At 16.9% G+C, this 14553-nt stretch overlaps 5 protein-coding genes across 5 annotated transcripts, besides 1 other annotated feature; 4 read left to right on the top strand and 1 right to left on the bottom strand.

Annotated features, from left to right (window-relative positions):
- Positions 1–118: 118 nt before the first annotated feature.
- PRSY57_1120700 (hypothetical protein) lies at positions 119–1204 on the bottom strand (the record flags this gene model as incomplete). Its single annotated transcript, XM_012908171.2, has 1 exon — positions 119–1204. One exon carries the CDS (start codon positions 1202–1204, stop codon positions 119–121), a length of 1086 nt encoding a protein of 361 aa, XP_012763625.1.
- Positions 1205–2476: 1272 nt separating this feature from the next.
- On the top strand, positions 2477–5053 carry PRSY57_1120600 (cupin-like protein, putative; the record flags this gene model as incomplete). Its single annotated transcript, XM_012908170.2, has 11 exons — positions 2477–2502; positions 2619–2732; positions 2962–3246; positions 3344–3573; positions 3686–3772; positions 3875–3929; positions 4066–4193; positions 4313–4387; positions 4491–4547; positions 4668–4801; positions 4904–5053. The coding sequence occupies 11 exons, from the start codon at positions 2477–2479 to the stop codon at positions 5051–5053; spliced, it is 1341 nt and encodes a 446-aa protein (XP_012763624.2).
- A 548-nt stretch (positions 5054–5601) lies between these two features.
- On the top strand, positions 5602–7311 carry PRSY57_1120500 (hypothetical protein; the record flags this gene model as incomplete). Its single annotated transcript, XM_012908169.2, has 3 exons — positions 5602–6863; positions 6940–7121; positions 7211–7311. 3 exons carry the CDS (start codon positions 5602–5604, stop codon positions 7309–7311), a joined length of 1545 nt encoding a protein of 514 aa, XP_012763623.2.
- Positions 7312–7937: 626 nt separating this feature from the next.
- On the top strand, positions 7938–9672 carry PRSY57_1120400 (hypothetical protein; the record flags this gene model as incomplete). Its single annotated transcript, XM_012908168.2, has 3 exons — positions 7938–8067; positions 8220–8373; positions 8514–9672. The coding sequence occupies 3 exons, from the start codon at positions 7938–7940 to the stop codon at positions 9670–9672; spliced, it is 1443 nt and encodes a 480-aa protein (XP_012763622.2).
- A 907-nt stretch (positions 9673–10579) lies between these two features.
- PRSY57_1120300 (serine/threonine protein kinase, putative) lies at positions 10580–12181 on the top strand (the record flags this gene model as incomplete). The annotated part of the gene is made up of 1 exon (XM_012908167.2): positions 10580–12181. One exon carries the CDS (start codon positions 10580–10582, stop codon positions 12179–12181), a length of 1602 nt encoding a protein of 533 aa, XP_012763621.2.
- A 1627-nt stretch (positions 12182–13808) lies between these two features.
- Positions 13809–14553: part of a sequence feature (centromere) that runs on past the window's edge.

The raw sequence follows: 14553 nt of genomic DNA, 5'->3' as shown, positions 1-14553 counted from the left end.
ACACATATATGTATACATATATATATATATATATATATATATATAATTCAATATGTCATTATTCCATATATATGTAATACTAAAACAAAACATAAAAATACATTTCCAAAAAAAAGAATTATACAGAATTTTTCTGAGATACATATAATATTAACTGATAATAAATATACGAATAGATATTATATATATAAAATAAAAAGAAATTATTTTCTAATTTCATAAGACTTAATTTCACAATTTTTTTATAATCACACTTTACACAATAAAAGGTATAAAACTTTTTAATGTTAATTTTTTTTTTGTCTTTTTTTATTGTTTCTGAAATCAAATCGTCATATATATCCATAAGTGAATTATATATATTGGTAGACATAAAATTATCATAGACATGTCCATTGAAAAATGTACCAGAAGTGGTATTTCCTAAAAGTTTATAAAAATAACGAAAGTTTTTCATATTTATTTGTATGATTGAATATAAATCACTTATACATCCTTTTTTAATATTCATAAAATCAAAAAAGGATAATAAATTATTGACATCTCCTTTTGGTAATAAGGAACATTTTTTTTCTAATAATTCCATATTTTTATAATTCTTTTCATCTTTCAAATTGCTATTTAAAAATAAATTATTTATAACAATAAGTAAATCGTTTTTTTGATTCTTCAAAAAATAATCCAATTGTTTTTCAATATCCATATCATAATTAATTACACAAACGATTATTAATATCTTTTCATAAATAATACAAGAAGCTAGTAATATATCTTCTTCATCCTTTTCATTTTCTGTATCTTCTATTTTAGATAATGGATTTATATAATTATTTATACAATTATTATCACTAGCTAATATTACTTTCCCATTTTTTAAATCTAAAAATTTGAAAAATTCGGCCATAAATCCATTGAATTTATCCACGTTTTCATATTCCTTATTATAACTTTTATATACTGGTATAATACCTAATATATTTTTCTTTTTTAATACTTCTTTGGTATAATATTTTCCAAAACTATTTGTTATATCACAAACGATATCAACTTTAACATTCATTGTAGAATTCTTATTATTTTCTTTCCCTTTCTTTACTTTTGAATTATCTTTTTCACACTTTTGTTTGTAAATATATGCCAATATTTTTATGAAAAATAATGAAATGAGTGCCACAGATATACATTCAAAAGTAACTGGGGTCATTTTTTTTTTTTTTTTTTTTTTTTAAGATATTGTTAACTTTATAAAAAAATTTAACATTTATCACAACAAAGCTATGTACATATATATATTTTTTTTCACATAGGAATAATATAGAAAGAAAAAATTAAACATATATAACGATATATTTACAGGTATATGTATTATATTAAATGACCTCATATTACATGTCGTATTATATATATATATATATATATATTATTTCTTTTAAATTTCATAAAAACAGCGAAATAAGTTTTATAAGAATAATTTATATATGTGTATTTATATAATCATTATTCTTTAATACATACTTTATTGTTGGAAAAGGGAAAGGGAGAAAAATATATACATACATACATATAATATAAATATAATATATATATATATAATATATCTATCATACATAAACTTCAGTCAGACGTAAAATAATTATCTTATAATTATTCAAATAATAAAACGCAAAATTTTGCATGATACAACAGAAAAAAAAATATAAATATGAAATATTAAATTATACTATATTCTTAAAAATAAATATAAAAATATTATATAAAAGTCATAAAGAAAAAAAAAATAATTATATTTATATTACATACATTTAATCTTAATAATAACATATGAACATTATGAAGAAAAAAAAAAAAAAAAAAAAATATATATATATATATATATATATATATATAAAAACTCAAAACAAATGTCTTCAAAAAAATATATATTATAAAAATATTATATATAATATAATAATCTATTGAATATTTCTCATATTAAAAAATAATAATATATTAACGGCACTACTTTTTTTTTAATTACAAAAAAATATAAATTTATAACGGATACAATTAAAAAAAAAAAATATAATAAATAAAAAAAATACATATTTTTTTTTTTTTTTTTTTTTTTTTAAATTAGGGTCATTTTTTTATCGTATTATATATATATATATAATATATTAAAATATATTTATAATATTCAAGTGCATATATATTTTTTACTTACTCCATATATATGCAATATTATATAGGAGAAAAAAATATATGTTATAAATATAATATATATATAATATAAATATATAATTTTTTATTTATATATATTCCATAAAGAAATGAAAGAATCATTTTAAAATAAAAAATACATATATATATGTATTATTTTATTTATATATTATTTTATCTTAATATTATGTGATGCAAAGTAATTTAATATATTCCTTTTGTTTACAAAATATAGAATTGTGGCATTTATATTATTTTACCATTCGATATACGAAAAATGAACCCAAATAATATGTATACAGGGTGAGCATATTTTAATATAATAATGTTAAAAAAGTATAAGAATTAATATATATATATATATATATATATATATTTTTTTTTTTTTTTTTGTAATATGTTTTCTATAAATTCATTAGGTTTTGTTTCCATGATGAAAAAACATGTGAAATTGACAGAATTCATGAAAATATAACTGCAGAGAAATTTTATGTAGATTATATTTTAAAAAGAAAACCATGCATACTAAAAAGGTATAGGATATTTTATAATTTTTAAAATTTTATATTTGTAATTGTTTATATATTTTTATCATATTTAAATACCTATGCAATTTTATCGTAGTCTTAATTTCTATATTTTGTAACAACTTTATTGTATTTGTTTATTGACTGTGCATATATTTTATATTACTTTTTTCTATACTTTGTTATTATATATATATATATATATATGTATATTTTATTATTTTTTTTTTTTTAGTGAATATGTAATTAAGAATAAATTGAACATTGATTTAAATTTTATGAAAGAAAAAATAGAGAATGTAAATGTACATTTAGAAAAGAGGATATCGAATTCTTTTGGAACTGGGGAAAAAAAAAAAATGAAGTTTCATAAATTTTTATCATTATTAGAAAAAGGAAATAAGAAATATTATTTGAATACTCAATACGTAAAAGAAAATGCATATCATCCAAAAGATTTTTGTAATTCCATTACACGTCAAATGATTAATTATCTTCCTAAAGAATTAGAAATTATGGGGTAATTAAATGAAACATTTAGTATTTTTTCACCGTATGTATATATATATTATATATATTTATATATATATATATATATATATATTTATTTATTTCAGTAATTTAGAAATATATCAATATAATATCTGGTTAGGAAATAATAAAAGCACAAAATTAAAAACATATTTACATCACGATTATCATGATAATATATATGTCCTGTTAAAAGGAAAGAAAACCTTCAGAATATATAGTCCTAACTTTGCTTACCGTTTAAAAACAAATGGAAAAATTTTTAAAGTTCACAAAAATGGTTTGATTACCTATTGGCCATTTATTAGAAGTGATGGTAAGTTATGTATGGATGTATAACCTTAAAATGTAAAAATATATAAGTATATTATATATATATATATATATATATATATATATATATATGTGCATTTCTTATGTTATTTCAGGATCACATATTTTAGACGTATACAAGAAACAGATGAATAATGTATACAATGAAATTAACATAATGAATGAAGTTTTAAACAAAAAAGGTTTGTTACCAAAATATATAAGCAAAAAAAATTACTTTGAATACCTATATTTTATATATATTAATAATATATTATATTTAATTTTTATTTTTATACTTTTAGACCCTTTAGTTGATAACCAAACAATAAAAGATTCTATAAATAAGGCAGAAGAAAAGTATATACAAAAATTGACAGAAAAAAAAAAAATATATATATATATATATATATATTTATATATATTAATATTCATTTTTATAAAAATGATTATTACTGTACCTAAAAATACTTTATTTTCTTTTATCTATTTATAGATTAAATTTATTAGAAGAAAATATTTTAAATTACAAATTAAAAAAAAATGACTTTCACTGTCAACCAAACGCTAAACAAGACATCCCGAATCATTTTTGTCTTATTCATACAAGGAAAAGGAAAGAAGGTAGATCATATAAATAAATAAATATAAATATAAATATAAATATAAATATATATATATATATATATATATTAAATTTGTATTATAAAAAAATTTTATTTTTTCTTCCTTTATATTTTTAGATGATAATATCTTTGATAAAAACACAAATATAAGGAAAAAATACATTGAAGTTAATTTGAATGAAGGAGATATATGTTAGAAAAAGCTGAACAAAAACAATATGATTATATATATATATATATATATATATATATTATTTAATTTTAATTTTTTTTTTTTTTTTTTACGTTTTAACAGTGTACTTACCATGCGGATGGTTTCATGAAGTTAAATCCTTTTCAAGCGAAGAACAATGTATATTAATTTTTAAAAATGAATTATATTAGTATACTATAATTATTATATATTTTTATATGTCCATTTATGTATAATATTATAGTTATGTTTGTTTTTGTGTTCATATTTTTTTCTCAGATCATTTAGCATTTAATTATTGGTATTATCCTCCTTATATAAAGATAAATAAATCAACAAATGTTGAGAATAAATTTGATAATCCTTATGTGGACAAATATTTAAGCGAAAGAAATATAAAGTTATATAAAAAGGTATTTATATATACATATATATATATATATATATATATTATATTTATTTACATTGTCGATATTTTTTCATTTCTCATTTTATCTTATTTTATTTTATTTTAGATTGGAATTTATAAACAAAAGAATTCAAATTTAACGGAAATTTTATCATACTATAAAAATATGAAAATCAAAAAAAAAAAAAAAAATAAAAAAAGGAAAAATGGATTAGATTTAAAAAAGAAAAAAAAATTAAAGATAAATAATACTTAAAAGAAAAATGTTTGGTATTTTTTTTATTTTTAAAATGAATATTAAGAACACTATGAAATTAAACGAATGTATGAATATAGATTGTCCTACGTCTATCTTTAAATTGTGAATCTCTTTCTTATTCTTTGTTTTGTTATATTTTTTTTTTACAATTGCTTGCATTTTTTTGCCAATTTTTTATTTCTTAAATTTTTTTTTTTTTTTGTTATATATATTTTTTTCACATTTTTTCCTTGTAATATTTATATTTATATATATATATATATATATAACATATGTGTAACAAAAAAAATAAAAAAAAATAAGAATGTATTTGTATGCATACATATTTTTATATTTTATATTTTAATATTTTCTTTTTTATGTATCACCATAATTTTTTTTTGTTTTTTATGAACAAAAAAATATAATTTAATATAATTAATGAAGTTAACTATATAATATCATAGAAACAAAATTATATATATAATAAGAACATTAAAAAAAAAAAAAAAAAAAAAGGAAAATTAAAGTCAAAGATAAAATCATTTTGAACCATAATAAACAAAATGAAACGTATTATTTATATTTATTTAAGTATAATATATATTCTTTCATTTGTAAATTCTTATTTAATTGATGAAAGTATCAATTTATTACCCTTAGAAAATGATCTAGTACACGTAAAACTAAAGCTAACTGTAAACGGAAAAGATTATAAAGAATTTGTACCTATAAATATCTTGAAATTATTAAATTATGTGAATTCACTTAAAATTAATATTAAAAGAGGTGTTTACCGAGAATATTATAATAATAAATATTTGGACTCATATCCTTATGGTTTTACTTTTGTAGTGGATTTAAAAAAAGAAGAAAGAGATAGATATGATTTTTCTAAAGAAAAAGAATATAATGAATTTTCAAAGAATGAAATGTTTCTTTTAAAAAGTTTATTGAATGACATTTGGGGTATTACAGGTGTATCAACTAACCTTTTAAAAACAAAAGATTTAATTAAAGTAGATAATAAAATTTTTGCTTTTTTACCAGATGAAAGTATTTGTATAGAAAGTTTTTCTTTAATTAAAAAAATGTATCCCTGTAAAAATTTTGGAGGTTTATTTAATTTAATTAATCCTTCATATTTAATAACAACGTTATCAACTAATATTGGATTTGAACTAAATGACAATGATGAAAATTTTTTTGTTCTTTATATTGAATATATTACGGAACATAATCATAAAGAAAATATAACTATTATTGATTTAATAAATAGTAAATATAATATAAATGAATGTCCTTTGATTAATAGAACTGCACTTATTGTTAAAAAAAAAGAAGAAGATTATGTTTCCACAATCTTTGAAAAATATGATAATATAGCAATGGTATATGAAAAAATAAATATATATGATATTTTACAAAGAGGAAAACCAAATATAATAGAGGAATATATAAATGTTAATGTCTTTAAAGAAGAATCTAATAGCATGATAACGACAGATATAAGGAAAAAACAAAGTTCTTTAGTTTACGTATTTCAAAATTTAAATGACAAAAATAGTAGTAATTTTTTATTTGTTGATAAGTTGCCATATTATTTATCTCCATTGTTACACACTTTAGTTATACAAGGAAAGGATTCTAATAAAAATGATGATTCCAAAAAATATTGTGATTTCATATATTTTGGTTCTAATGCAATTAACAAATTTGATATTAAATTTAGTAATTTTGATATGATACACTCTTTACCAAAAAATGGGAACTATTACTATATTAATTTTAAGTACATTTTGCCCCCTAAATGTGATATAATAATCAGGTAAAAAATGCATAAATATATAATATATATATGTATATAATTTATATATTTTTATTTTATCTTTAATACTTTATAGATTTGAAATAATCAAAATACAAATCAGATCCTTTGAATTTGACTTTGATATAGATAGGGGAATATTGTTGGAAAGTGGCATATTTAAACAAAAAAAAAATTATATTTCAAATGAAAAAAATGATGATTATATTTATAAATATACTTCCTCATTACTCATTGATATTGTTTTACCAGACACAAGTACGTTTATTTAGAAAAATAAATAAATATAAATAAATAAATAAATAAATATATATATATATATATACTATAATTTTTTTTTTTGTTAGGTATGCCTTTTAATATTATAGCAATTTCAACATGTGTTATCATGTTATTTTTTGGGTTCATCTTTAAACTTACTGCAAAAGAACAAACAAGATATGTATAACTTTTTTTTTTTGTTTTTTTTTTTTTTTTTTTATGTAGTTATGCTTTCAAATTCATTAGTTTAATAATAAAATCTATATAATTTAATAATATAATTAATTAACAAATACATAATTATATCATAATAATTTATATAAATGTATTTAATATGTTATATATATTTTATACTTTTTATTAGTTTTATTTTCATAATACATATAATATATATATATATATATTCTTTTCTGCACATATAATTAGAATTTTTTTTTGAAAAAAATATTTATTATGTTTTTCTTCATTTTGTAAAAATTCTTTATTACATATAATATAATAAATAAATAACAAATTTTGAGGTATTACACATTAATCGATAAGTTTTTTTTTTTTTTTATCTTACCCTTTTTTTTATCCGTAAGAAAAATCTCGAATTATAATATATATTTAATTGTCACAGTTTTAAAATAATAACATGATATATTTTAGGAGCCATAATTAATTACATGGCTTGACTTATTATTTTGTATAAAGTATATATATATATATATATATATATATATATATATATATATTTATTATATTTTTTTTTATTTAAATACGAAGAAGGGTTAACTCTACAATGATTATAATCCTCCCATAATAAATACAATGAATTTTTCCTTAATTATAAAAAGATACTCGAAGATATTAAATTGGAAACATGATACATATTATGCTAGTTTGATGAATAAATATACGTATTTTGATGAATTCATGAGATTTTGTAATGATAATAAAGGTATAAACACAATATATGATATATATATATATATATATATACATATTTTATTACAAATATAATTATGATCCATTTTATATATTATATTGTAGTTCATATGATATATTATATATTATATAATTATAATTTAATTTTGTTTTTTAATAATTTAGAATATTTTACTAAAAGAGATATAGTGGCTTCATTAACTTATATACACCATATGAAAAAAGTAGATTTGTTATCTCCAACTTTTAATAATTATAATGATTTCATATACAAAAATATATATATGTTTAGATCAAACATAAGCACACTTGTACATAGGTAAAAAAAAAAAAAAAAAAAAAAAAAAAAAGATAGGCCATTATATCATTATCCTTTATATAATATCTATAAACTTTTTTATTATAAATATAAAAAAAATCATTTTTTATATTTTATAATTGTCTTATTCTTATATTTAGGTATGCTGTTTTGGGACATACAAAATCTCTATTATTTATCTATGAAAATGTACTAAAGAATAATATATTAAATTATGATAATAAATCAATTAGTTTAATAGCTTGGAGTTATGCAAAAAATAATTTCTATTTATCAGACCTTTTTATAGAAATCAATAAGATATTAAAAGCATGTATTAAAACAATGACTCTTCATGAATTATCATTAATATCATGGGCATATTCTAAGATAAACAGATTACCTCCTTTAGAAATGATATGTGTAAAAAATAGAGTATATGAATTATTAAACGCATTAGATGAAGAATTAAATCATGTTATTGAAAATAGTGCAACAAAAACACATTTGGATGACATAAAAATGAATATTAATGAAAAAAGTACTTATTTTGAAATGAAAAATGAGAATGAAAAGGAATATCTAAATAAATATACCAATACAGATTTTAATGACCATACATATTTAGATGAAACTAAAGAATTGATATCATCAGAAAAACATAATTTAGGAAATATATATGAAGATAATAGTGAAAATAGAATAGACAACTTAGGTTGTAAAAAGAATTTAAGCCAAGATATTTGTATGATAATGAAATCATATTCTATTATGAATAAAAGTGATCCTTTTTTTTTTTTATTTTTATTCAATTTCATAATAAAAAATATACAAAATAACAAAATGATGATAACAGCTCAAGGAATAACAAGTATATGGGTATGCTTAAGAGAATATGAAATAAAAAATAAAAAAATAATTGAATATGCATTAGAATTATCACGATTTTTAAGACTTGATCACACTGTAAATAGTTCAATGATGCATGAAATTGTTGTTAGCATACATAAATTAAAAATTAAAGATAGAAGAATTCTTTATCATTTATTTTATCACCTAAAAAGGAAGTGTATTAATATGCATGTACAACATTTGTATGATATTATAACAATATTACAAGATATGAAAATTTATGATGATGATTTATGGAAGCAATTTGGAGTAGCTGTTCAAAAAAAAGCTATTGACCTAGAATTAATTCAAATAAAAAAATTACATAACATATTTTCCATTAATGGAAAAGGAAATGATAGAATATTGGGAGTTCTTGATAGTTTTATTCAAATAAAAGAAGATATTAATGTATATGGCCCGATATAATAAAAAATACAATTTGCAATATATATATATATATATATATATATAATAGTTATTTATTATATAAAAGTGTCATAATTATTTTACAGAAAAAATAATGAATCATATAATATATTATTTTTTTTTTAATTAGTAATTTGGATTATAAAGTGACAAAATATATTGTAATATGTATTGGAATATATGTGTAAAAGTTAAAAAAACATGCAAAATTTAAAAAAAATAAAAACAAAATGATTTAAAAACTAAAATATATATAATAATATATATATTTTTATTATTATTATTATTTTTTTTTTAATACACTAGAATAAATTTTATTTATATATTTTCATAAATATATTTTCAATTTTTCATATGGTAATTTTTTAAGTCTTATAAAAAATTTTCTTTTTTCTTTTGTTTCTTTTAATTGGTTTATTTTATAAATTTCGTTTTATAAACATTTTGTTTAATCTTGTTTTATCTTTTTTGTTTTTGTTTTCGTTTTTTTTTTATTCCTTTTTTTATTATCAAAAGAGAAAAAAAAATTTTAATGTAAAATTTAAAATATCGCAAAAATAGTTTCATTTTATTATTTTATTTTTATAAACTTGAAGCTATACAGTTATGAAATTATAATTTGTTTTTAATTGAAACCGTAAAATATTTGTAAGGTTATGCTTGTATGGTTTTATTTATGTTCTTATTATTTGTATTATTATATATTCTAAAATACTGATCGAACCAAGCTTATATTAACACTAAAACTATAAATATATTTATGTAAAACAATTTTAATAAAAAGTTTAAAAAAACAAAAAAAGACAAAACAAAATGTTTATATTATATATTTTATAATTGATTGAATATATATATATATATAATGAAATATTAATATTTTTTATTAACGCAACGTAAAGATATAAAAATGAAGAAAGGATTTTTGTTGAATAAGAATATATATGATATTGAAGAAAATGTAATAAATGTTGAAAAAAATAACACAAATAGAAAATATTGTAAGGATGATTTTGAAATATATATGCACATAGGAACTGGGAATTTCAGTGATGTGTTTATGGTAAAATTAAAAAATGATCCTTCAAAAAAATATGCCTTAAAAATATTCAAAAAAGAAAAAGTGAATAAAATGAATAAAGTAAATGATGTGTTAACAGAAAAAAACGTTATGTCAAAATTAAATACCCCAGGGCATGCAAATGTTATTAAATTAATAGAAACATTTAAAGACAAAGAAAATGTTTATTTATTATATGAATATGCTGATTATGATTTATGGGAATTTTTAAAAATTCGTAGTGTTGGTGTTAATGAAAAAATTACTTTTCATATAATACTTCAAATGGTACATGCATTAGTATATATACATAACAAAAATATTATTCATAGAGACTTAAAATGTGAAAATTTTCTTATAAATAAAGATGGGACCATAAAAATGATTGATTTTGGTACTTCGAAAGATTTAGATAATATAAGCATCAAAACAAATAATGAGGAAGATACAATAGATAATGAAGAATTAAGTAAATTTGTATTAAAAAAAAATAATAACAATAATTCAAACGAAGATTTAAAAAATGCAAATGAATTTAAAAATAATGATAGTTTAAATGGCGAAGAAATTAATAATAATGATTTAAATAATACTAATTTTCAAAAAACTGATAAAAATATAAAAGATCAAAATTCAAACAAATGCGTTCTAGAAACACTTAAGAATAATGAAAACTATGAGTTTAACAATCAAATTTTGGAAAAAGAAAATGTTCAAATTTTGAGTTCTTTCAAAAGTAATGATTATGCAGCAGATGCAAATAAACATAATAGCTATAAAAAAAAAAAAACATTCGAAAACTATGTTGGTTCTCCTAATTTCATTCCCCCTGAAGCATTAATAAATAAATGCAGTGGTAAGGCACGAGATTTTTGGAGTCTTGGGTGTACTATTTACCAACTAGTGACATGTACCGTTCCATTTGATGGTTCAACAGAATGGTTCATCTATAACAAAATAAAAAGAAGGGAATTAAAATATCCATCCATAATACCTTCTGAATTAATAGACTTAATAGAAAAGTTAACAACTATGAATCCAGAAGAAAGATTAGGGTTTAACGGAGGATGTGAGGAGATCTTGAAACATTTATATTTTCAAAAATATAATTATAATAAGCTTAATTTCATCTTACCAGAAGTTTCTGAGTTAGAAAAACTGTATACAACTATTATAAATAAGTATCATATATATATCAATGAAAAGAGGAAATTAAGACAAAATAATAATTCAACTGAAGAAAATATTAATAATGTAGAAGTACTGAAAAAAAATTTGTTAAACTTAATTAATTCAGATACATCAGTTTGTGCTGAGGGGGAATACGAATCCATAACTTTAAAGAAGAAAATTTTTAAAAGTATTAATTTTATGCTTGAAGAATTTGATAAACAGGAAATAAAAGAAATGGAAGAAGCAAATAAATGGTTAGAACGATATCAAGGTACATAGAATATAACATATATAAATAAAAACAATGTCTTTTACTCTCTTTTTTACCGTATATATATATTTTTTTTATTTTTTATTATAGAGTATTCATTTTTTTTTTTTAAACATACTTTTATAATTTTCTATATAAAATCATTTAAATTCATTTTTTTTTTTTTTTTAATGTAAAAACATAATAGATAGACATTATTTCTTTTTTAAAAAGAAATATTATAAATCTATGTATTGAAATATATTATTTATTAATATTATAATAATCTATAAAAGATATATTCTTTTATACAAGAAAAAATATACCTTTCAATTTTTGTATTTTATTATGTTGTTTATACTTTTAATTCCATTTTTCATGGTAGAAATATCTTAATTCAAACTGAAATATATATAATGTTCACATATGTAAATATATATTATTATTTGCTTTAGCATTAAGGAAATAAAATGTTAATAATAGAAAGAAAAGATTCTTCTTATCATTTAATCCATAATGTAATTTAATGATATGACATTCCTTACGTTACTGTGAAACACAATAAAATTGCATGATGGACAATTCATTAGAATTGTACAAAAGTATGAAGCGAAAAAAAAAATTATAAAGGGTAACACATATATATTTAACTAAATTAAAAATATTATATTTCTATAAATTTCATAAGAAATTATATTTAATTAAAACACATATAAAGATATTAATTTATATATATATATAATAACCAAAAATAGGAATACATATTTTTATCATACAATATTGTATAATTCAATATAAATTATTACAAAAAAAAAAAGGATTAAGATTCAATTATATAATAAAGTATTATATAGAATGAAAAAAACATTTATCCTTATAAAAAATTATATTATTTTTTGATACATGTGTATGCATATAGATTTTTTTCCTTTAATTAAAAACTACTTTTTTTATAAATGTAAATTTAAACTTTTAAAATTACATTAATCCACATCGTTGATTTAAAATGTTAGATAGAAGTCTAATAATATATAAAATTACTAAATTATATACCTTAAATATTGCAGTTATTGTAATTTCGTAAATAATTATTATTATTATAATTTAGCTATGATTTTTATTATTTCTAAGATATAAATAATTATGTAATCATTCATTTTAAACATATCATGTTTGTAATTCATACAATTTAGAGAATACATAAAATATTTAAATTAAAATAAATATTAAGTCATATACACTATATCACAATAATTTCCAATATAAGTAAAAATTTTACATATATATATAATACTTTTTATAAATATATTTACATATATAATATATTTTAAAATATTAATAATCTTATAGTGAAAATGAATTCTAGTAATACACAATAAATATTTCCTAAAGTTTATATAATTAAAATAAGACAAACATTAATATATTAATTAATATTGAAAAAAGAAAAAATATAGTAATATATATTTCTTAAAAAAAAATATATAATTAAAATACAAAATTAATAATATCTATAATCCAATATATAAATTTCATTTATAAAATAAAATAATAATATAATTAAATTAAAAATAATAATTTTAAAAATATAAAGTTAATTTTAATGTGTAAATTAAAAAATAATAAATAATAATCAATAATAATATATTTATTTTTTTAATTAAAATATAATTTAATTTATTTATATATTTAAATTATTAATTAATAATAATAATATTTATTAATAATATATTAATTAATTAAAATAAAATATATAATTAATAATAATAATATTATATTATTTTATATAAATAAAAATATTATATAATAATTTAAATATAAAATTAATTTAATAAAAATAAGAATTAAATAATATATATATATTTATTTATATAAAAAATATATAATTAATAATAATAAATATAATTTTAATTTAATTAATAAAATAATAAAAATATTAATATTAATTAATTAAATATATGTATAAAAATAATAAAGAATATATATAAATAATAAATATAAATATATTAATTAAAATAAATATAATATATATAATTAATTTAAATAAAATAAATTAATATTTTAATTAAAAGACATATAAATTTTAAAAAAATAATAATAAATATTTTAAAATAATATTATTTTATTATTAATTAACTTAATACTATTAAATAATAAATAATATTATTATTAAATTAAAAAAAAATATATATAATAAGACATTTTTTTTAATATTTTAATTAAATTAATTAATTAATTTATTTATTAATAAAATAATTTAAGTATTTAATATAAAATTAATATTTATTTAAATTAAAATATATTATATTTATATATATTTATTAAATTTAAAATAATTATAAATAAATTAATTATTATATATATTTAATTAATTAATTAATTAACTAATATAATTAAATTA

This window comes from Plasmodium reichenowi, chromosome 11, assembly GCF_001601855.1.
Source record: "Plasmodium reichenowi strain SY57 chromosome 11, whole genome shotgun sequence".
Classification (NCBI taxonomy): Eukaryota; Apicomplexa; class Aconoidasida; order Haemosporida; family Plasmodiidae; genus Plasmodium; species Plasmodium reichenowi.
Note: the sequence above shows the minus strand (reverse complement) of the source record. Positions and strands in the feature narration are given on the sequence as shown.